This window comes from Artemia sp. Qi Xiang Cuo, chromosome 17 (assembly GCF_049724085.1).
Source record: "Artemia sp. Qi Xiang Cuo chromosome 17, ASM4972408v1, whole genome shotgun sequence".
NCBI lineage: Eukaryota > Metazoa > Arthropoda > Branchiopoda > Anostraca > Artemiidae > Artemia > Artemia sp. Qi Xiang Cuo.
Genome location: NC_142810.1, coordinates 42,309,195 through 42,334,125, shown reverse-complemented (window position 1 = coordinate 42,334,125; position 24,931 = coordinate 42,309,195). Strand labels below are relative to the sequence as shown.

At 35.4% G+C, this 24,931-nt stretch overlaps 1 protein-coding gene across 4 annotated transcripts in view; it reads left to right on the top strand.

The window, feature by feature from the left end:
* Positions 1-24,931, top strand: part of LOC148942219 (lysosomal alpha-glucosidase-like) — a 134,320-nt gene that overhangs the window by 89,476 nt on the left and 19,913 nt on the right. For all 4 annotated transcript variants that reach the window (XM_089102950.1, XM_089102951.1, XM_089102953.1 and 1 more), the window contains 5 exons: positions 7,737-7,997; positions 12,396-12,540; positions 16,701-16,892; positions 19,922-20,073; positions 21,476-21,632. In XM_089102950.1, the coding sequence (XP_088959076.1) occupies positions 7,737-7,997; positions 12,396-12,540; positions 16,701-16,892; positions 19,922-20,073; positions 21,476-21,632 (907 nt within the window). The remainder of the gene's footprint in view (positions 1-7,736; positions 7,998-12,395; positions 12,541-16,700; positions 16,893-19,921; positions 20,074-21,475; positions 21,633-24,931) is intronic.

Genomic DNA, 24,931 nt, shown 5'->3' with positions numbered 1-24,931 from the left:
TTCCTCTATCCGGTGAATATGTGTCTAAAATAAACATGATGATATATTTGTTGATGGACTGAGTAATATATAATGTTGAATTTAATTTCTTTTCGGTACCTTTTTAAATGTATATTGTTTCTGCAAAAATTTCTAGAAAGACTTTAAAGATTTCCGTTTTCAATCGGACATATCAGATGGAATTTGTTTATATTTGAATCTCTTTAAAAAATTATAATAATTATTATTATTGCTATTAATAATAAATATTAATTAATTATATAATTATTGACGTTGCTCGGTCGCTTTTGCACGACAATATTTTAGCGTGTTCTGTCGGAACCTTGTTAAATGCCTTCCTCCATTATTTCCTTCTTTTTAAGCAAAAGTGACCAGGCCAGTCTCTCATGGCCAGCCTAAGAACACCCGTCAAGATGCTAAGAAAGCAAATTCTTGTACGTTTTCCATGTAAAAAACTAAAAGGATTTATCTAGAAAAAAGAAAAGAAAAAAGAAAGAAATAGAAAGCTTGGAATGTTCTATGGACTTTTTATTTGATTAATTAAAAGAAAATTTTCCACAAAATAAGTTTTTCAAAGTAAAGTAAAGAACTCCATTAAACAAAAAATGAGCAAAAATAAAATCAAATAATCTACCAAGCGTGAAACTACCACAAATCAGCATCGATAAATAAAAGAAACCCGAAATGAACAGAAATTACAAAAAATAACCGAATCGAACTCAAAACGAGCAGAAATTAGCATAAGTTGGGCTCAAAACCCCTATGTCTTCCCAAGGCCAGAACATAATTTGCACTTTATTGAAAAAAATATAAATGTTCTTACTTTTATAACTTTAATAAATCAAATAATATTAATATTTTGATTACTAAATATCAGTATATGTATATTAAACTGACAATTGTATTTGTATTGTATTACACATTCATTTGTATTTTTTCAGTAAAGTGCAAATTTTGTTCTGGCCTTGGGAAGGCATAGGGGTTTTGCGCCCAGCTTATGTTAATTTCTGCTCGTTTTGAGTTTGACTCGGTTTATTATTCTAATTTCTGTTAGTTTTGGGTTTCATTTACGTCCTGACGTTGATTTTTTGTATTTTTACGCTTGGTATATTATTTGATCTTATTCTTGTTCATTTTATTTTAATAGGGTTATTTAATTATCCTCGCAAAACATAGTTCGTTGGAAAATGTTTTTTAATTTATTTCTGTTTATTTTATATTGACATAGTTTTTTCACGGAAAAAGAAAATACTAGTTTAAATCTTTTTGTTTTTTTAAGACTTTATAGTTTGGCCAGCTATTTGTATGCCGGAGAAAAATTTTTTCAGCAATTTTTAACAGCATACACCCTTTTAAATATCTGGACACAAATAGTAGTGTTTAATTTCGTTTCATACCTCCTCTAGTTGACCTGAAATGGAAAACTTGATACCATTCGCAAAAAAATCTGCTTACTTTCTTTGATAGCTTGGATACATTCACGCTATTTTGACTTGGTTATTTTGACTTGGTTTGATTTAATCTCAAGGCAACATTTAGTTTTTAAACATAAAGGCAAATGGGAGGGTGGGCGTGGGAGGGGGATTAGTTACACTCCAATCACTGTCGACTGTTAAAAAGGGCATCATCCCTATCTATTTTAAATCGAATGAGCCCTTTTCAAAGTTCCTACAACAACTATTTCGATACGAAGCGCCCTTGTCTAAACAACAACAACAAAAAATCATATAATATACCCACATATATCTTTATTATAAAAAAAATGTCAAGCCTTCCAATCACTTTTGACTATTAATATGGCCACTAGGCCTTTCGATTTCAAATCGAATGGGCCCTTTTTGAGTTTCTACGAAAACACTTTCTAAAAACACCGTAAATGCCTCCAGATTATAAATTACAACCCTTGCCCAAAGGGCTGTGAGGGTGATTGTCATCCTCTAATACATAATTTCCAGAACTTTCAACTACGCCAAACAAAGTTGCTGTCTCAAAATTTTGATTGGACGTGTCTGGGAAAATGGTAGGCGTGAGAGGGGCGTCAGTCGCTCTCACATCACTTTCAACTATTAAAAAAGGCATTAGCCCTTTCAATTTCCAATCAAATGAGCCTTTTCGAAGTTTCTACGACAACGCTTTCAATAAAAACCTAATATGCCCTCAGGGCATAACTTACAATCATTGCCCTGAGGGCTGGGGGGGGGGGGTTGGCATCCTTAAAGACGTAATTTCCTGAAATTTCTGCTACTTTGAACAAAATGGTTATATTAAAATTGTTGGTGGATGGGGTAGGGGAAATGGTGTGCGTGAGATGGGGGTTAGTTATCCTCCAATCACTTTCGACTATTAAAAAGTGTACTAGCCCTCTCAATTTCCAATTGAATGTGCCCCTTTTGAAGTTTTTACGATAACTCTATCTATAAAAACGTTATATGCCCCCAGGGCATAACTTACAACCTTTGCCCTGGGGGCTTTGGAGGATTTGTCATCCTTAAATACATAATTTCAAGAACTTTCAACTACGTTAAGCAAAATTGCTATCTCTAAACTTTGATTGAATATGTTTGGGGAAATGGTGAGCGTGAGAGGGGGGTCAATTACTCTCCACTCACTTTTGACTATTAAAAAGGGCAATTTCAATTTCCAAACAAATGAGCCCTTAGTGAAATTTCTGCAACAACTTTCTATATAAACCTTATATGCCCCCAGGCTATAACTTACAACCCTTGCACTGAGGGCTCTGAGGGGGTTATCATCCTAAAAGACCTAATTTCCAGAACTTTCGACTACGTTGAACAAAATGCATATCTCAAAATTTTGATTGGATGTTTTTGGGGATATGATGGGCGCGACAGGGGGGTTAGTTGCCCTTCAATCACTTTCGACTATTTCAATTGGCACTAGCCCTTTGAATTTTTGATGTTTTTACAACATCGCTTTCTATTAAAACCTCATATGCCCCCAGGGCATAACTTACAACCCGTGCTCTGAGGGCTGTGGAGGGGGAGGGGTTGTTATCCTTAAAGACCTAATTTCCAAAACTTTCAACTGTGTTGAATCTAAAATTCTATCTAAAAGGCTATCTTAAAATTTTGATTGGATGTGTGTGGGGAAATGATGGGTGTGATCAGGGTACCAGTTGTCCCCCAATCTCTATACAACCCTAAAAAAGGCACTGGACCTTTGGACTTGCAATTGAATGAGCCTCTTTTCAAGTTTCTAAGAAAAAGATTTTAAGGAAAGCTTATATACCCCATGGCATAACTTATAATCCTTGCAGACTGTGGGGAGACTGTCCTGCTCAGAGGTATAATTTCCTGAATTGTAAACTGCTCTAAACAAAATGGCTATCTCAAAATTTTGATTGGATTTGTTTGGGGAAAAGGTGGGTGTGAGAGGGGGGTTAGTTGCCCTCAAATCGCTTTCGACTCTTAAAAAGGGCACCAGCCCTTTGAATTTCCTATCGAATGAGTCCTTTTTCGAGTTTCTACGACAAAGATTTCAATAAAAAACCTTATATGCCCCCAGGGCATATCTTATAACCCTTGTCCTGAGGGTTGTAGGGGGGGGGATTGTCATTCTTAAAGACCTAATTTCCAAAACTTTCAAATGCCTATCTAAAAATTTTGATTGGATGTGTTTGGGGAAAATTTGGGCGTGAGAGGGGAGTTAGTTGCCCTCAAATCATTTTCGACTATTAAAAAGGGCACTAGTCCTTTGAACTTCCAATCAAATGAGCTCTTTTTCAAGTTTCTACGACAAAGATTTTAATAAAAACTTTATATGCTTCCAGGGCATAACTTATAACCCTTGCCCTGAAGTCTGTGGGGGGAATGTTCTACTCAAAGGTATAATTTTCTGAAATTTAAGCTGCGTGAAACAAAATGGCTATCTCAAAATTTTGATTGGATGTGTTTGGGGAAGTTAGTTGCCCTCAAATAACTTTCGACTATTAAAAAGGGCACTAGCCCTTTGAATTGCCAATCTAATGAGCCCTTTTGAAGTTTCTACGACAAAGATTGCAATAAAAACCTTATATGCCCCCAGGGCGTAACTTATAACCCTTGCCCTGAAGACTGTGGTTGGAGTATCCTGCTCAAAGGTATAATTTCCTGAACTTTAAACTACGTGGAACGAAATGGCTATCTCAAAATTTTGATTGGATGTGTTTGGGGAAATGGTGGGCTTGGAAGGGGTGTTAGTTGTCTTCCAATCACTTTCGACTATTATAAAGGGCACTAGCCATTTCAATTTCCAATCGAATGAGCCCTTTTTGAAGTTTCTACGACAACGCGCTCTATAAAAACCTTATATGCCCCCAGGGCATAACTGACAACCCTTGCCCTGAGGGCTGTAGGGAAGTGTGCTCCTCAAAAACATAATTTCTTTCTGGAAATCTACTACGCTGAACAAAATGGATATCTAGAAATTTTGATTGGATTTGTTTGGGAAAAATTTGGGCGTGAGAGGGGGGTTAGTTGCCCTCAAACCACCTTTGCTATTTAAAAGGGCACTAGACCTTTGAATTTCCAATCGAATGAGCCCTTTTTCAAGTTTCAATGTGTTTAGGGAAATGGCGGACTTGGAAGGGTTGTTAGTTGCCTTCAAATCACTTTCGACTATTAAAATGGGCACTAGCCGTTTCAATTTCCAATCGAATGAGCCCTTTTTGAAGTTTCTACGATAATGTGTTCTATAAGAACCTTATATGCCCCCAGGGCATAAATTTCAACCCTTGCCCTGAGGGCTGTGGGGGAGTTGTCATCCTCAAAGACCTAATTTCCAGAACTTAAAACTACTTTGAATAAATTAGTTATCTCAAAAAAATTTTTGGATGTGTTTGGGGAAAAGGTGGGCTTGAGAGGGGAGTTAGTTGCCCTCCAATCACTTTCGACTATTACAAAGGGCACTAGCCCTTTGAATTTCTAATCGAATGAGCCTTTTTTGAAGTTTTTACGACAACGCCTTCTATAAAAACCTTATATGGTCCAAGGGCATAACTTACAGCCCTTGGCCTAAGGGCTTTGGGGGAGTGTTCTCCTCAAGAACGTAATTTCTATTTGGAAATCAACTACGCTGAACAAAATGGCTATCTCAAAATTTTGATTGGATGTGTTTGGGAAAAATTTGGGCGTGAGAGGGGGTTTAGTTGCCCTCAAACCACCTTTGCTATTAAAAAGGGCACTAGACCTTTGAATTTCCAATCGAATGAGCTCTTTTTCAAGTTTCAATGTATTTGGGGAAATGGCGGACTTGGAAGGGGTGTTAGTTGCCTTCAAATCACTTTCGACTATTAGAAAGGGCACAAGCTGTTTCAATTTCCAATCGAATGAGCCCTTTTTGAAGTTTCTACGACAATGCTTTCTATAAAAAAACCTTATATGCCCCCAGGGCATAACTTTCAACCCTTGCCCTGAAGGTTGTGGGGCAGGTGTCATCCTCAAAGAACTAATTTCCATAACTTAAAACTACTTTGAATAAAATAGTTATCTCCAAATTTTTTTTGGATGCGTTTGGGGAAAAGGTGGGCTTGAGAGGGGAGTTAGTTGCCCTCCAATCACTTTCGACTATTACAAAGGGCACTAGCCCTTTGAATTTCTAATCGAATGAGTCCTTTTTGAAGTTTCTTCGACAATGCTTTCTATAAAAATCTTATATGCCCCCAGGGCATAACTTACAACCCTTGCCCTGAGGGCTGTGGGGGAGTGTCCTCCTCAAAAACGTAATTTCTATATGGAAATCAACTACGTTGAACAAAATTGCTATCTAAAAATTTTGAGTGGATATGTTTGGGGTAATTGCGGGCGTGTAAGGGGTGTTAGTTGCATTCCAATCACTTTCGACTATTAAAAAGGGCACCAGCCACTCCAATTTCCAATTGAATGAGCTCTTTTCGAAGTTTCTACGAGAACTTCTTTGATACGGAGTGCCCTGCTCTAAAGGAAAAAAAAATAATAAATAATACATCGTGCCAACACCGTTCTTATATGCCCCCAGGGCATAACTTAAAACCCTTGCCTTGAGGGTTGTGGGGGAGTGTCTTCCTCAAAAACATATTTTCTATCTGGAAATAAACTCCGCTGAACGAAATGGCTATCTCAAACTTTTTATTGGCGGGGTGGGTGGGAATGATGGGCGTGGGGGGGGATAATTGCCCTCCAATCATTTTCGACTATTAAAAAGGGCACTAGCCGCTCCAATTTCCAATCGAATGATCCCTTTTCAAAATTTTTACGACAACTCCTTCATTACGAAGTGCCCTGGTATGGAAAAAAATAAATAATACATTGTGCCAACATGGTTCTTTACTTAGGCAGCGCTATTTCACTGCCTATGATAGGGATTTTTTTTTCTTTTTTTTTAATTAGCGGTTTGTTGTTTTCCAGCATTTAAAGGTTTAACAAAATAGTCAGGTCGTTCTTTTGCCTAATATCTTTCTTTTTTTCTGACTGGTGGTAATAAGTTAGAACTTTCATAAGCAGTCTGATATTACCAGTAAATTTGATACCACCAGTGCTAACAACTCGCTGCAGTACCTAGCCGTCTGAGGCCAACACAGCTACTTGCGCTCCTCCTCCATCCTAATTTATTCAAAGCCATCCACTTTCCAACCTACTAATAAACTCCAATTTCCAGTAAATCCTCCCACACTACCTGCTTCCATCCTATTTGGGGACGACCTTTTTTTGTTTCGGCCCTAGATAGTTGGCCAAAAAGGACGATCTTTGGTAATATGTTATCCTTCATCCGTAGAACGTATCCTAGCCATCCTAAGCTTTCTCTCATTATAGCCCTAGAAAGTGGGAAAAAACAAAAGTTTTGTGCTGCTTACTAATTTAAATACGGTCAGTCAGACGGGTAAATGTGCTAATTTGTGCTCACTGTCCAAATCAAAATAGTTAACTAAGAGAGTTTGAATTATTTTTTAAATGGAAAAGAAATCTTCGTTTTTCAAATAGACTTTTGAATTGGATAGGAAGTATGTATAATAAGATGTCTTTTTTCAAGTATTTAAGATTTTAGTTAAACAGCATGGGAAATTTTTGTACAGTTTCCTTTCGAACAGGGGCGATCAGGCAGGACTTTCTTGAGCAGCCTGGTATGAAAAAAATAACTAAAAGAATTCAAATTAAGAAAATAGAAATAAAAAGAAATTTTGGCTTGTGAAATAAACTTATTCATTAAATATAGATTTCTCATCAAAAATTTTGGTCTTCCGGCTTTTAAGATTATAGCTAAACAGCGAAGCCTGTCACCTAATTCCCTCCTTTTTTTCGACTGTGAAGATAAGGCAAAATGTTCAAGTGTAGTCTTGTACAAGTAGTCTGCTTACTATGGAAATAAGCTCTTCTTTACTTTCATATAAAAAAAGAACATTAACTAAAAAAGAATTTGAAATAAAGGAAGATTCGTGATTTTTGAGTTCTGAATTTTTAACAATAAATTTACGTCAACAAAACATCACCATACCCTCTCCCCGTAAGTCTCGATGACCAGCAGGGAACAGGGGAGAAAAAAAATACCAGCTAAAAATATTAACAAAAGAAAAAAAAATTAGTTGCTCACCTCAAAAATCCCAAAATTACAAGCTAGGCAGGAGAATTATACGGAGTTTCACCAAATCGAATAAACGTCCAAACCAAATCCCGAAACATCAACTCCATGGGAAAATGAAAAACAACCCCTCTCTCCGCCTATGGAATCTGTATGCCTCATTTAATGTACTCTTATGACTTCAGGTAGGGATGCATTTTGTTCCAATTATGGATCCAGGAATTAGCAATACTGACTCCAAAGGAGCCTACCCACCCTATGATGAGGGTTTGGAAATGAACGTTTTTATAAAGAAGAATGAAAACTCAGCAGAGCCTTTTGAAGGTAAAGTTTGGAACCCTGTATCCACTGTTTGGCCGGATTTCACTCATCCAAATGCAACTGGCTATTGGATTAAGCAAATTCGAAGATTTGTTGAAGAAGTTCCAATCGATGGACTGTGGATAGTAAGTTTTTTTGTTGCTAATTTTGTGAGTTTTGGTAATTTGGTTTGTATTTTGGTAATTTTGTAGGTAATTGAGTTTTTTAGTTCCTAATCTTTTGGGAGAATTTTCTATCTAGATTAAGTCGAAGTTTGAAGTTTAGAACTTGCAAAATCTATATTTCTTTTACTTTCTGTGTTCCGATTGATCTAAGATTTTGCATTCGTATTGATTATTTATTAAAACACAAAAACATTATAATCAATTAACATTAACTAAATAACGTTTGATTAATTTTAATTAACACTTCTGTGCTATATGCGTTTACTAAAGGTCTCTCTACAACCAATGATATGGCTGAGGAATCCTTTGAAGGAGAGAAAGGTGTGTTCCTTTGATACAAAAAGCCAGCCTACTAGACAGAAGCGTTGCTCTTGGACAGTCTATGGTCCTGAAAGGGTCATAATATGTTTGAAAATTTTCTAAGCTTTGTAAAAATGCTTACTAATAACTAACCAATGAAATGTGGAAAGTAAGGTTTTTCTAATACGCTACCGTAGTTTTTATTTTTCTAGCAGCTTTCCAAAAATTGGGCTGAAAGACTTTTTTCGCCGTCCAATTGTTAACTGCTGATACTAACTAACGAGATTGTTAACTAACAATTTTATCCTTGCTTTTGAAATACAAGTGTTAGTTAACATTTCTTAGAGACGCGATAATTGGGCGAAAAATTAAAAACACTACAAATATGGAGAAAAAAAATACATAAGCGTTGTCTTCTACGCTATCCTGAATATATGGAGGAAGCCAAGAAAAGTAGTTGTTTACTGTAAATAATAACATTTATGGATTCTCTATAAATTTTTTACAGCATCAGGACTACTCATGAAACAATTTAAAAAATATATGTATATATATAGAAAAAGAAAATAAATTTTTTATATATTTTAATTGCAATTAAAAGAATTTAAAACGGAGCTAGTAGGATAGTCTATAGGATTGCTTAAGCTTTGTCACTGTATTTAGTGAAACAGTCAATGTGTCACGAACGACTGTTTTTTACAAATTTTTCCACTCAAACAAATTTTAGGAGCTTTCTATCCTTATGCTACCTTTGTGAAGGTGCCAAGACAAACATACAGACTTCAGCTGCCTGTAATAGGATGCAATTGAAAGTGGGTCCGTCAGAAATATTGGGTGTTCCAGATGTGGGTTTGCTTTACGCTGTCCATATAGAAAGTTATAATTGATTGAATTATATGTATTTTTAAAGAGTAGAAACAAAACGAAAGCTTGCTTTGTTAAATGAACTATTAAGTTTTAAAGTAAAAAATATATTTTGTAGTGTATTCTTTGTCAAGAAGCAAATGATAAGTGAAAGCTACCAAATTTCTGGGTAGACCATTCTCGCAGCATAAGTTCTTTGGGATGGGGGGCAGGCCGAACGTTTGGTACTACGTATCTCAGAAATGTATTTGTTTGAAGCTGCTCAACTGTCTAGAATCCTTAACCAGATTCTATCAAATCCATCTGCTGACTTCTTCAAGTGAGGATTCAACAGATGCATAAAATATGGTGGTGGAACTGAATAAACCGCTGGTGGCACATTGATATAGGTACCCTTTACAGACTCTATTATAAACAAAACAATAAGTTAAGGGGTTTGAATTTAAAGCAAGATTAGAAATGGAGAGGGGTATCGTTTGTTAAATGAAATACTAACTTCTAAAGGTAGGAATACGCTGGTTTTTTTTTAGCAATTTTATTTAGAAATGTTTAAATTTTATTTAAATAATTAATGAAAACTAGCAAAGTATTGTGTAGATAATTATTGCAACCTAAGTCCCTTGGGAGGCGGAGGGGGGCTCTATATCCGATAGACCTGCAGAAAGAAATGTTTTGAACTATCTACGTTAGAAATATATTTGTTTGCTGCGGCAGAACCGTCTAAAATCATAGCATCTGGCCAAAAATATGGCAAATTTTTCGAATTATGGAAAAGAAAAATCCAAAAAACAGCATTTAATATTGAAATTTAATGCTAGGCATTGATCAAGGCCCTTGCTGTGATCCGAAGAATCCCCTGATACGCCAAATTCAGGTTTGCTTTCAGCTTCCTCATAAGCTACTATTGAAATAATATTTTCTAAGTTCAAATTTAGCAGCTAGACTGATCAACCCTGACGAAATAAGTATATATAAAAAACAGCTAAAAAATATAAAAATTGTCCACGTGCTTTGCTCCACTTCCATCCTTAGACATGCCGTTCATCCAATGTCTGTGTGTAAGGATTTCCTGTGCCCAGGTCGAATTTGGAGCTTAAGTGAAACGAGCATCTGCCACATGGATTCAACAAAGACAACGAATAGAAGAAAAGCTCAAGAGAATATGCCCATAAGATACAGCAAAATGAAGGAACAAAAGCAACGTTAACTAAAACAGCGTAAATTTGAAACAAGTAGTTTAATTGCTTAAGACATTTCCTTGAGGAAAAGCTATTGGACCTACATGAGATTGTGCGTCTCGAGTAGCCTATAACTCTACCTTAGTTCTGCCCTTGGTTGGATGATAAACTATCTATCAACAAGTAAAAAGAATCCTTTTTATACAATTCTGAAAAAGGGTGTGCCAGCTTTGCCTCTCACGGAGACTATCTGTCTTGGTTTTACTCCAGTTAGCCATAACTCTCAAGTTTTTCATCACTTCCACCAAGTTGATTTTATTCCACATACATGGAATAAATCAGCTAGTCTGTATTTCCGTGGCTAAAATTCAAGAAAATATACCTACATATTAAAGACAAAAGTTTAGCTTATTTTGGCTGAGAGTATTGCTAGTATATTTACAATTTTGCCTGAAACTTCAAGGTAAAGACCGATAAACTTAAGGGTTGATATCCCCTCTCGATCATAAATAAGATATTCATTGTTCGTGGCCCTCTTTTGTCATTGTTCTCATCTATTTGTCATAAATAACATATTTATTTTAAATAATTTTATTTTATTTTGATTTGTTATTATTTTTTATATATTATATGTGTATATTATTTTCATTTATACATTATATGTTTCTTATATATATAATATATTATTGTATGTAATTTTGTTTCACTGTTTCCCTCATTTAAAATTCCTTCCCTTAATATGCATTAATTTGCTAAATACAACTTTTAATTTAAATAATCTATTTAGTTGTCAGTAAACTGCATATGAAGCTCCAGGGTTTTGGAGGACTTGGTGGGAACACCAACGCCCTACTTGTTTACGGTAATTTTTGTTCGTTGAAGTTTTATTTCTACATTGTTCGTAATCGTTTTTTACTTTAAGTTGGTGTGGTACTGCATAGAGTAATCTATGTTCGGTTTAAGGTTTAAATCTGCTCTTTACTTTTGTGGGAAAACCATGTTTCTTTCAATTTGGTCTATGCTCCTATTTTTATTTGCATAGTATCTTTGGCTATTAGTAGTTGTAGTTTTTCTCTGACAATGCTTCTTAACAATCGCTATGGGACAAGGCTGTCTCTAGTGGGGGGGGGGGCGGACTTTTGCCGGACTCGTAAAAAAGTAACAAAAATGCATATGATCAAATTTTGATTCGTTTTTTTATTTCTTTTTTTTAACCCCCCCCCCCCCCGGACAAAAATTCTGGCTACGGCCTTGCTATTGGATATTTGAAAGGAATTGCGTGAAAAGGAACAAAATTCTACTATATATTAGCTCCACATTCATCCAAATTTTAAAGTTTTAGTTTTTATTTGTGTGCCCGGGGGCAAATATATTGCCACAAAAGATGTACTAACGATCTTGTACTTTTTGTATATTTTTCTCAATGTTCTCGGTGAGTGTCCTTTTGTAATACTTAAAGGTAAAAAAGAATTCAATTTTCATCCGAGCTATATATAGATTACAGACCTAACCAGTGTTGCCAATACGATGCAATTGTGCCGTTTTTGGTGTAATTTATAGTCCTGGTACAAATGTTATATGCGTGGATTTAATGGCACAATCCGAAATTTTTGGTACATTTTGTTTAGGTTCGCCTGGTCAAGGATGCCTTTTTTAAAAGTACTAGACTCGTCTGGTCATCTCTTTGGGAGGTAAGCCAAAGAAAAGGAATGTCCGTCAAATTTAAGCGAGACACAAAAAGAAATCTCTGTAAATTTCAAGAATCTTCATACGAGAAAAGAGCGCTCCAAAGTAGTTTTTTAAACAAGATGAAGGTATGACAAAAAAAGGAAGGGGAAAAATAGCTTGTCTTTCAGTTTATCCTGTATTTTTGTCTGTGAAATTGAAATTGATGTAGAATTCTATAATTGTACCATAAAGAATAATTTGTGATACAAGTTTGGCCGCATAGCGGGCATAATTTACTTCAAAACGTTGACAACGCTGAACCTGATTTGCTATAATGTTTTGATTTCAGGATATGAACGAACCAGCCAATTTTTACAATGGAGCTAAAGAAGGATGTCCTGATAATTCATTAGAAAATCCCCCTTATACTCCAAGGGTTGTCGATGGGCATTTGCAGCACAAGACGCTATGCATGTCTGCTCAGCAATATGCAGGTAATTATTCACAACAGTTTTGGGCAAGTAAAAAAAAGAAAGGTATAGGAAACGTCACTAGACCCTTAAAGTCCAAACCGATGGTGCTGGTTTCCATTTCAAGGCCCTTCAGCCAGGAACTGCAATGGAGGGGGGTAGCCATCCTGTGCTTTCCTACACCTTTCCTGCTTACCTTTCTCAGATTTCTCCAGTTACCCATTTAGAGCTGGGTCGACTCTGGCTGAGCTTACAGAGTCATGCGACTGACCCCTCTCCCAAACCCTTAAAATCCTTAATCCTTTCGGGTTTGGGGTAAGTCCCGGCTGTTAAAATCAAGACTGTAAAATTGCTAAGATTTTGGAGCCAAATGAAGCGTGGAAAGCGTCTTCGTTCTACCTTTGTCTAAAAATTATAACTTGTAATAGAACCCTTGGCTCCTCCTTAAATAAGGTTTGGAAGAAGATTGTCTATTGCACTTATCTGATAGACTTGCGAGGGCTCCTGGTAGAAAAAAACTTCGAAATGAAGCCAAGTTCTCACTTTCATTTTGGTAGCTGGATTTTATCGTATAAGGGGAAAACAGCTATTTATATTGGGGGCTTTTTTCCGCCTATTTTCCAAAGCAGAATTGAAATGTACGTTTCTCTGTCCAATAATGCCCTGTTTTAATAATTAAAAGACATCTGTTCGTTTACGGGTAAAAAACTTAAATACAAATTTAGAATTGAAAGAAAAGTGTGCTTTATTTGAAAAACCTTTTTTTATCAAAAATTTTACTTGCAGTTGGAAGAAACCCGCTAGAATTCAAAAGTGAATTTGACACAATTCATCAAGGTCAGTATCTAGCAGTGACCCCAATTTTGAGAACGGGTATGCTCCTTTCTCGAGTTGTTCCCCCCTAAATTTGGAAAATAATGCTTTTGGATTTTCATTTTAAAAAATTCCCCCCTCCACATTTTGAAAAATACGTTTGCCTCTTCCCCAATGTTTCATGAATCGGCGCCACTGGTACGTAGCTTTAGTGTTTGAATGATAAAAATCAAAAGATTTAAAAATTATGATGAAATTTCACTATGGGCTACCTTATTGTAGTTTTAAAAACAGCACAGAGGGTTTTCTAAGAAGGGCTAGAGGATTCTCTGTGCTAAAGGGTGTAGTGTGTCTTTCCTCAAATTTTTTAAAGAAATTTTTTGGCCGCGAATAAGCTGCTTAATTAGTTTCACTTTTAAGTTCAAATCTATAGAAAACAAAAATTATACAACCAAAGCTTTTCGTGGGGTAGTGAAAATCAAGAGAACCAGCAATTCCCATGTAAAGTTGTCTTAACGGTAAAATCGGTTTTGGTTTTACTGGAAGTTTCAATAAATCAAATTACCTTATTCGCACGAAAATTTTTTATATGAACTTATTTAATTTCAAAGCTCCATCGTCCAAGAAAAAAAAACAAATGACCCAGCAAAATTTTAGGCCCTGTCAAGATTACAGTACACAGTTTAATATCGAGAAACTTCAAAGATTCAATTACAAGGTAAAAACACAACAAGAAAAACTTCAAAATATCAAGAGATACTTCAAAGAGTTAATTACATGGTAAAAAAAAAAACAAGATAAAAAAAAACATTATTTCTTTTAGTATTTTTGATTAATAATTTTGCGTTATTATTATGAGTTGTATTACTACAGGAATGGTGCCTTCATAAGAATCTCTCCCCTCTGTTTTGATGTTCTTATTTTTATAATCCAATTCATGTCTGAAAATAGGGATAGAAAACCAAGAAATTAAGTTCAGAAGATGTATTTGCGGACGGTTATAGTAGAAATATACCAAAATGATGCAAATTATTTCATATTAATTAAATATATTTATCAGTTAGATTTAAGTGTTTAAAAGTTAATTTAAATTAATGTTCATTTATTTATTCGCTTAAATTAAATTTATTAATTCTTTCCAGTCACACATCCCCCGTAGTAGACAGCTTTACTAGAGAACCCGGCAACTTTTTAACTTTGGCATAACTTGGTGCCTCTTTCGCACAACCAATTCCCTGGTCAATACTATAATTAATTCCCAGTTAGTCAATTCTCCATTAGGTTCATACTACATCCCAAGCAGGGTTGCCACCCGGTGGAAGAAAAAATCACTAGATTTTGGGTTCATTTACTGATTTTCTTCAACAATCTAGTGATTTGTGTGCTTATTTAGTGATTTTTTGTTAGGACAATATAAAAATCACTAGAAATAGTGACAAATCACTAGGGATGGTAACCCTGATCCCAAGTCAATTCTACATACCTATAAAAAACCTCCTTTGATTTCATAATATGTGCTATGAGGTTCATGTTCCCTCTGCATCATGTAATTTCCCCGCATTCTTGCATCTGTAACTTGCACTGGGACGAAAAAATTCTTGTATCCTTGTATTCGTTAGTTTCAGATTTATCCACTCACCGAACCAGAATTATGATATTACTATGGTTTTTTTCTTAGAAAATTGTCTAATCTTACTAAATAAAAGGAGAAAAACTATGTGGGGAGGAAGGCGTGGAACTCTAGGAAGGGCGAGAAAAAATAATTGACTAAGCCAAATCTAAAGCTGACTAGAAAAACCTAACCCTAGAAAATCCCAAAAATTCACAGAGATATAGGAGGGTTGCAAAATGTCTTTTTTAAATCTAGGAGGGGTTTTTTTTTAGTTTTTTCCTACGAATAATAAAAATGTCTTTTAATGAAAATACCAATTTTTTTCGAAATCTAGAGGAGGAAGCGTAGAAGTTAACTAGAAAATCACAACTAAAAATATATAGAATATATACTCTCTCGTCCACCCTGTTTAACTTTGGCCTTATCTTGGGCCAGAAATAACAGATCCACAGTTGCCAAAAGGGTATGACAGGCTCGTTTGATTACTTCTTTTATTAGCTCATATTGTGTGTACTAATTCAGCACAAACTATTTTATAGTTAGTTTAAGACAAAGAATCTGCCATTTTCAAGAAAATTTCAAGTTGAAGCCAAATACAGTCAGAGCTTTACGCAGAATTCAATATATTAATATCAAGCTGATATCAAGCTGAAGCCCTATAAATTGCGCTCATGGTTTATCGTTTCTATCAAAACCAAGGCATGTGTTTGAAAACTCCAACATATTTTTTTTGTATTTTAGTTGTTTATTCTTGCTTTTGTTTATTATTCTCTTACTGTCTTAATTAAGACATTTACCCGTTTTATATTTTTTCATTTTATCTTAACTCTGAAAGCTGGTAACAAGAAATTGATGTATAAACTTTGAGACTAATATGAAATTGATATATTTTTGCAGCAGTAGCCATCCGTTAAAAATAAACTATTACTCACTCTTTATATTATGAAGCAATGTAGTCTTCGGAAATTTTCCATTTGTTGCTTGAGCCAGCCATTAAACACATCGGGTAGTTATTTAATTTCAAATGCTAGGGATATATTGTAAAGTTAATGGCAATAGTTAATTTTGCGTCAAATACATATCCACCTGAATCTTTTCTATCTCTCCATACCCTAGACAGTGTTTATTGTCATAGCTGACGAAAAATTAAACGGGTAGTAATTGAGTTTCTCGGACAAGGAGCGTAACACGCGGTAATTCAAGGTTGTATTAATGTTTTTGTATACAAAAAAGCAGTTAAATTGACTAAACATTAATATTATGCAACGCAAGATATGGGACATAAACTGTGGCTTAGCATGCTGTCGTTGTTTCATATAAATGTCGTTTTCAACCTATACAACGTAAGATATGGGACGTAAACTGTGGCTTAGCATGCTGTCGTTGTTACATGTAAAGGTCGTTTTCAACCTATGCAACGTAAGATATGGGACATAAACTGTGGCTTAGCATGCTGTCGTTGTTACATATAAAGGTCGTTTTCAGCCTTCTGAGCTATTAGTCGAAAATGTTTGCTAATCTGTTCTCAGAGGGAGAACCTGGAGAGTCTAACTATGGTTAATTCTTTGGCCTTTTCATCTCCCTTTAAAATCATCTTAACGGACAGTTTTTTACAATTGTCTCAGAAGTGTGAAAATGTGACTGATAGGTATTGTGCATGTGTTAATGTTGGACAACAATTTCTAGCTTTTTCAGTCACACGTATTAAGAGCTAAGATTATTTACACCCTTTGATATTAACTCTGAATTAATATTCTAGGTACCCATTACGACGTCCACAATCTTTATGGATTTACGGAAACAATTGCTACAAACTTTGCTCTAACTGAAATTTTGAAAACAAGACCTTTTATTATATCAAGATCAACATACCCAGGTCAAGGGCACTTTGGTGGACACTGGACCGGAGATGTTAGATCAGACTGGAGTGATATGAAAAAGTCCATAAGCGGTAAATTTTAGTATATTATATTCGATGAGTGACTTTTAATTTAGTCAAGGTCAAAACTGTATTTCCTAAGTGTTGAAATCTATAAACGGTATTCAATGCTTGATGTGAATTATTATCAGTTTCAACTTCGTCAAAGCATGTAAGTGGTAAATTTAAGGTTTGGTGGGCATCGATTTCAATTTCAATTGCTTTAATGTCAAAAGTCTATTTGTCAAGTGGTCAAAGTGTCAAATTGTCATTATGTCAATGTTAAAGGTCAGCTTTTTTGTGCTTAACGTGTACTATTACCAATTAATAGATTTTTCGTACTGAATACCGCTTAAAACATGCTTAGTCAAAAAGTTAGTCATTAATAGTAGAATTTGAAAAGTTAAGTCATTTAAAGTTGAAGAGACTTTAAAAGACATTGATTGAAAAATTAGTCTGGGTTGCTCCTTCACTCGTTATGAAAGCAATTTAAATCAGTTTCATCTGACCACCCTGGAAATGAGAAAACAAACGTTGTTTAACGCAAATGACTGTGGTCTAATCAGGTTCTTTCTCTTTGTTAAAGACATCTTTCCAACTAAATGTTATGGTATAGTATACCAGTTTCCCAATTCGGGAATTATGCCAATTTAGGAGTTTTGGGTTTCCAGATTTGTTTAGTCTGCCGCCCCTTTTCAAACAAAAAATTTTCTCGGAACCCCTGAACATTAATTAATGCCTCGATGTTTTGTAAATTGTTGTAAAGAAAGGCGTGAATTAGAAATAGTGATACTTAAAATTATAAAACTAGTAATTAAACTCGATTAGAAAGGTAATATAAAAAAAAGTTTAAACATTCTAAATCATATTTCTGAAAAGGATGAACTTGGTGTACCACCAACAATTTAGCAATCTACTCAATTTAATAATTTTCTAATAATAATCTACTCAATCTTTTCAATACATTAACAACAACATAAAAAAAATCAACTACAACATACTCCCCCGCGAAGCCCAGGATCAAGGGAGAAAAAAAATGCCAACAGAAAATATAAACAAATTCTAGTCGCCCAAAATAAAATCCCTAAAATCACAAGCTAGGCAGAGGAGTAGCGCATGACTCCACCACCTTGATTAAACATCCAACCCAATCCAGAACCATCAACTCTAAGGAAAACCGGGAAAAACTTAATTATTATCTAGAAATTCTCTAACATATTTTTCGAAGATACCAAATGAGTGGCAGCTTTGTGCAGACTCTGGAAGCGTGTTGCAATATGATATAATATCATATTGCAAGCTGTCAAAGGGTTGAAGTCATCCGCATTATGGAGTATGAGGAATATGTAAGCTGTTGGAAGTGCGGAGATGATAAGTTGATTGATCAGAAATAAAAAATATATTATTACACAGGGCAGCAGGAAGAGGGTCGTGCAGCTAAGAAAAAGTGAAAGAAGCACAAGACAGAAAATGACGAGATTTCGACTCCAGCAAGGGTTTAAGTAAGGATTGGTTAGTGTCCCGTATTAGAGTCGTTTTCGTTATAAAAAAGTTTTTTAAGTTGCCTCAGTGACGAGGTAAAAAATTACATCCAAATATCAGATCAATATAAAGCATCAGACTGAACTGGGCTGCAGAACAGGATTCTAAGAATTGACCCTGGAAATATGTGTTTAAGTTTTTAAGGATCCCGAGACTCCTGAAGACTTTCATTTTGATCAGGCCAATGTGATGCTTGAAAGAAAGATTTCAATCAAGCAAATAACTTTCCAACACTTGAGGCAGGGTAATTAATGTCAAACTGCTGAATAACTTTCAAAAATGCTGTCTTCTATGAACAGAGTTCTGGATCAGAATCAGCTCTACCGGCTGTGCCAAAAGTACTGTCAGTATTTTCGACACAACAGAACTGTTCTTTATATGTCAAGACTACTTTAACCAGTAAAAGCAATAAGTGTATCCGAAAAAGACTAACTCTTGTCACAGTTAGTGACAGATGCTGGTTTACAAAGACGATAGCAGGTTTCAAATTTTTACCGCATTTATTAGGACATTAATGTAGATTAAAAGGAGTATCGGCCCAATCACAGATCCTTGTGGAACGCCATACACTATTTCAGAAGGATTAGAAAAGAGCGGATAAACTGAAATGACTCGACCTTATAAATAAGATAGAAACCGAGAATAAGCACTAACTCATCTGCCAATTTGGGATAGTTTCTAAAGAAGAATCTTGTGTGTTATACTTATCCCGCCCGTTACAAGCTTTTTAGTTTGTGTGGCCAAATTATTCAGAACTGATTAGGTGGTCTTGCCATTACTTGTATAGCTTTCATAAGAGATCAGAATAAACGATCAAAAAACTAAAAGCTGACACCTGCTTTCCCAGAAATCTTAGAAAAACCATTTAACTTTTCCTCGTTTGTATCAGAGATAGAGATATTCACATTTGAAGAAACTTTCATCACTATAAAGCATAATTTTTTTTATTGTTATTATAGAACGGAACAGAATTTTCTTTTTACAGTTCAGGTAACAGCAAGTCTCTAAAAATATTCTCATATACCTACTTGATAAACATTAAAAATCAGCAAGGAATCAGAAAAATCATACATAGAAAAAACTTGAAAATGGTCTGAAATATCATTCATCAATACAAAACTATGCACCAAAGTCAACAACGTAAAAATATGATCTAGGAGCATTAGGGTCAGTTATACGAGTTGAAAACGTAAATAATTATTGATTCCAAGAATTGGTCTCTATACAAATTACCTATAATCTTATAACCTGTTTAAGTACTTGATTTCTATGTAACTACCCTAAATTGCTGCTTGGAGCAATCTAAGGATTTTTCCTTGTGAAGCTCCAGATTTGATGATCATTAAGTTGATCTCAGTACTGTTTAATTGAATTTAGTGCTTGTTGATAGTCGAAATAAAATCTAACTTTTTTTTTCTTATTGTCCTGAAATTTTGCACAGCCAAGAATAGAGACATATGCCACAATTCTCCCGTTCTATTATTTATGTCTCTGATTTTCCCTATGTGATTTTTTTCTAGCAATTTTGAATTTTAACATGTTTGGTATTCCCATGGTCGGTGCTGATATTTGTGGTTTTGTACAAAACACCACGGCTGATTTATGTACAAGATGGATGGAACTCGGTGCTTTCTATCCCTTTTCAAGGAATCACAATTCGGATGATACTATAGTAAGTAAATTGTCTTATGTGTCATTCATCTGTATGGGATTTATATGTGTATATTCTATGTTTGCAGACATATTTTAAAGAAAATAATTAATTATACTTGTTTACCTCTCCTCCCTTCAAATGACATATTTGGAGAATTCTACACAAATTTAATTACAAAGTGACTTTCTATGTACACGAGCTTCCGAAAAGGAGGAGGTGTTCAAAAAACAAGGAGGAGGTGTTCCGAAAAGGAGGAGGTGTTTAGTTTTTGGAAAAGTTGAAAATTTTCTGTCAAAATGACCATTATCAAATCTTCAAATGTAAATTGTCATTCTGTTCAACTCTGTTCCTGCTGTGAGTGCTATACGTTTAATATGTGAGGTACAAATTTGATTCATATATTTGAGAGTTTCTAAAGCTTTTTAACTTTATATAGAACATTATTCAGGACCTGGAAGAACCATGCTGCCTCCATCCAGGCAACTATGAAACTGTAGAGAGCCAGTTGTAATATTTCGTAGATGTGTCCATACATAATGCGTCACTGTATATGCCTGTATTCTATGTGTTTCATGTTTATCCTTTTAGAAAAACCTTATATCAAAATTTAAAGTTTAATAAGTTTTTACTAAAAAAAAACTGCATGTAACAGCATGTTACATATGAGCAGGACAGGAGAGCCCTTCATGCATCCTTAATCCCAGAGTGGGAGGACATCTACGCCGTAGCTCATTTGCGGGATGATTGGAGGCTGTTAACGGACTCCCTGTGTGCCGCTGGAGGTACAGGAGGAGCTAAGGTAAGGTATGGTAACCAGTCGAGACATCTTTGAGACGAACAAAGAAGAGGTGAAATTAGATGTCGTTAATCTAAAGAGATGAATTGCAATGAAAACAATATGAAAATGTAAGGCTATTCCTGGTTAGTTCTATTTGGGATCTATGAAGAACCAACGAAATTGGAATTGAAAATTAAGTCCCTGTAAGAGGAGAAAAACTCTGTGGCTATCTGTTATTATTAATTTGTTTTTATCGAGACTCATTCGTAGATCTATTGCTGCCGTTACCCAAGGCCTTTTTGAAACCCGGTCTATGATGATATTTGCAGCCTGCCAAAGCAATTTTTCACCCTTGCATTGTTGAAGGATAGGATAAGCAACATAAACTGGTTTTTAATGACTCTTCAGCTGTTCAAACTTGGGGTTGAAGTCCTTGCTGCCGAGCCCTCTCACCGTGTCAATTCTTATCTTATTACTGACTTTGCTACCATTTCTGATCAGATATTTGCATAAACATTTATTTCTCGAGTGGTGGAGGGGTTATGAAAAAATGGAGAATGGATTGTTCTTAGTTACTTAGAAAAAAGACATTTAGAGCAATAAATCAGTGAACGATATTTTGATGTTGGTATTTCCTTGTAGGATCAGGATCCTGTAGCGCTGGGACCTGAGGTTGTTGAAGCTTCCAAGAGTGCTCTGCTGATAAGGTATAGTTTGCTACCTTATTTATATAGTTTGTTCTGGAGAGCAAATCAGTATGGAGAAACAGTCGCACGGCCTCTCTTCTTCGAATTTCCAGGTTTGTTTCTGTTGAATTATATTCTATGGAAATATTTATGACACGTTCTATATATTACGTAAGAGCATATCTTTATATTAAGCATAAATTATGAGATCCCGGCTCTAACCATCTAGTGTCATCGTAAGGAGCCATCCAGCTCTGCTACTCCAGATTTACTCAATGAAACCAGACTTGTCAATTACAATATCAGCCACTCTCAAACCCTTGTAAAACGGAAGGGAATTCCCCGATATTGAATAATTAGGTTAAATGTATTTCATCAAAAGAAGGAGGCTAATGGGTAAATTCCCCCACCCTTTTCATTTGGAAGTATTTATGTGTAGATGCATATTTTAAGTTTTAGATAGTTTAGGACATTTATGGACCCAACATAGGGAATTCTTCACCCAAAAACACTGATTACTCCCCCTTGCAGCTGGTGTATAACAATGAAATACTGTACATTATATCTCAGATAAATTACTCCGTCAAATCAAGTCTACAAACAATTGTCTATAATAATCTTTCATTTTGTGTGGAATACGTATATTTTTACGGACGAATGCACCACCACTTTAAAAGAGGAATATCCACCAGTGCGCCTGTCTTACACGCTTGAACATTGTGATGAATCTGAAGTAGTAGTCATACTTTGTGAACAAATTCAATGCAGGACTATTGTTTGGCACTGAATTAGTTGTACATATCTTAGTGGGTTTGTTTTCTGGACACGCGTCATTGGTTTCTAATTTGAAGGGATCAAGTCGCTAGACCGCTCTATTCTACTATTATAACAGAATTTCTTAACAACAATAGTATTGACTCGTATTTATTGTAGAATAGCTACGAACGTAAAGTGAAAGTAACTACGAATGTAACCACAGAAAATCCCAGAAAGAAATGCCTTACTTTTAAATGCTGAATGTTCAATGATAGTTAATGTGTTAAATAAGAGCAAAAACTTAAATAGTTACAAAATAAAGAACTATTAATCTAAAATATGCCCTGCATTTGCATATGACGGAGGCCCTTGAGGTTACTTGACGAATCTTTGTTAAGCCCGCTTCAAATTAGAAGAAATTTTCATTTCAGGGTTTGGAATTCAGACGCTAATTTCGTCTCCTTTCCCCTAATTTCGGGGTACTCACGACTAGTAAATTCAGAAGAAAAGTCAAGGAACAGAAATATAAAGATAATGAAGGATAGAGAGAAAGGGGAGGGGGGGGGGTAAAGTAAAATTTCATTAGCTGATAGAAAACAATAGCAAAGTAAAATGCACAGACGAAGAAAAAGAATGAAAAAATAAACCTGTAAGAAATTAAAGTCTGGTTTCCTTATAAAATCTTTCTTCCCCATACTATGTGGGACAGTATTTCCATTTGGAACACCAGAGTCACGTGGTCTATGAGCAATTGATGGCTTCTGCTACAAACTATTAAACAAGTTACTAGTTTTTAAGAAACAGAAACTTCGTTGCGCTAAATTTAGCCAAAATTATTAAAGTATAAAAAAGATGTGGCACCAGGGCTTTCCTGGCAGTATTTTAACCAGGTTAAAAATTACTGAAAGGATTTTTTTTCTGTTTTATACAACCGTTTGTTTGATTTCAGCTATCGAACTTTTAGTGTTTTTGTGAATGCAAAATGCGTATTTTTCAAAATGAACGTTGGTTTTAACTGTTCTACCTATTTTCTTCATACTGCAGGGTAGGAAATGGAATATCCTTGATAGTTACGTATATATCTTTAAAAAGTATCTAAATAGAGAAAACCTCGGTGGGGTAAAATCAAAGGCCGTTTTGGTAATTTGGTTATTTTATGGCAGTTTTTCTTTAACAAAGATTCATAGTCTACATCATTCAACTCAGCATGTTCTATTAATTGGTTTAGTCTGTGTTTTTTCATATTTCATTTGGAACTCAAGATTTGGCTCTCAACAAGAATTTTTAGTAAGCTCTTAGATATAGAAAGCTCTTATGTATCCCCCTTTCCCATTTGAAGAAAAACAGAAAGAAATTGGATTTTTTAGATGAAAACCTGATATGTCAAGCACACTAGTGGGGCACTGAAACATCATAGAGAGCTGTTAAATGGTCCGTTTTCATCGAAAGGGCTAAATCTACGCTCTTTGATGATTAACAAAACATAATTTTGAAAATAAAATCCATTTTTTGACAAGAACTGCATCTTTACGTACAAAATGATAAATAACGTCATGATCGTAGGTTATTACCATAAATGACGTTATATGATGACGTCGGTTGTAGTGACGTCATCAAAGGGAGCGCGGTAGCGCTGCCTGAGTAAAGAAGGCTGTTGGCACAATGAATTTGTTTTTCTCTCTAGACCAGGGCACTTCGTATCGAAGGAGCTTTCGTAGAAACTTCCAAAACGGCTCGTTCGATTGGAAATTGGAATGGCTAGTGCCCTTTTTAATAGTCGAAAGTGATTGGAGGGCAACTAACCCCCCTCTCACGCCCACCTTTTCCGGAAACACATTCAATCAAAATTTTTAGATAGCCATTTTATTCCATGTAGTTGAAATTTTTGGAAATTAGTTCTTTAAGGATGACAACCCCTCCCCCCCCCCCCACAGCCCTCAGGGCAAGGGTTGTAAGTTATGCCCTGGGGCATATAAGGTTTTTATAGAAAGCGCTGTCGTAAAAACTTAAAAAAAAAACTCATTCGATTAGAAATTGCAATGGCTAGTGCTCTTTTTAATAGTCGAAAGTAATCGGAGGGCAACTAACGCCCGCCATTTCCCCAAACACATACAATTAAAATATTGAGATAACCATTTTTTCCAACGTAGTTGAAAGTTCTGGGAATTCGGTCTTTGAGGATGACAACCTTCCTCCCCTCCCCCCCACAGCCCTCAGAGCAAGGGTTGTAATATATGCCCTTGGCGCATATAAGGTTTTTATAGAAAGAGTTGTCGTAGAAACTTCAAAAAGAACTCATTCGATTGGAAATTGAAAGTACTAGTGTCCTTTTTAATGGTCGGAAGTGATTGAAACACCATTTCCCCAATCACATCCAATCAACATTTTGATACATTCATTTTGTTCAACGTAGCTGAAAGTTCTGGAAATTAGGTCTTTAAGGATGACAACTCTTCCCCCCACAGCCCTCAGGGCAAGTGTTTCAAGTTATGCCCTGGGGGCATATAAGGTTTTATAGAACGTTTTGTCGTAGAAACTTCAAAAAGGGCTCATTTGATTGGAAATTGAAAGGGCTAGTGCCCTTTTTAATAGTCGAAACTTAATGGAGGGCAACTAACCCTCCTCTCACGCCCATCATTTCCCCAAACACATTCAA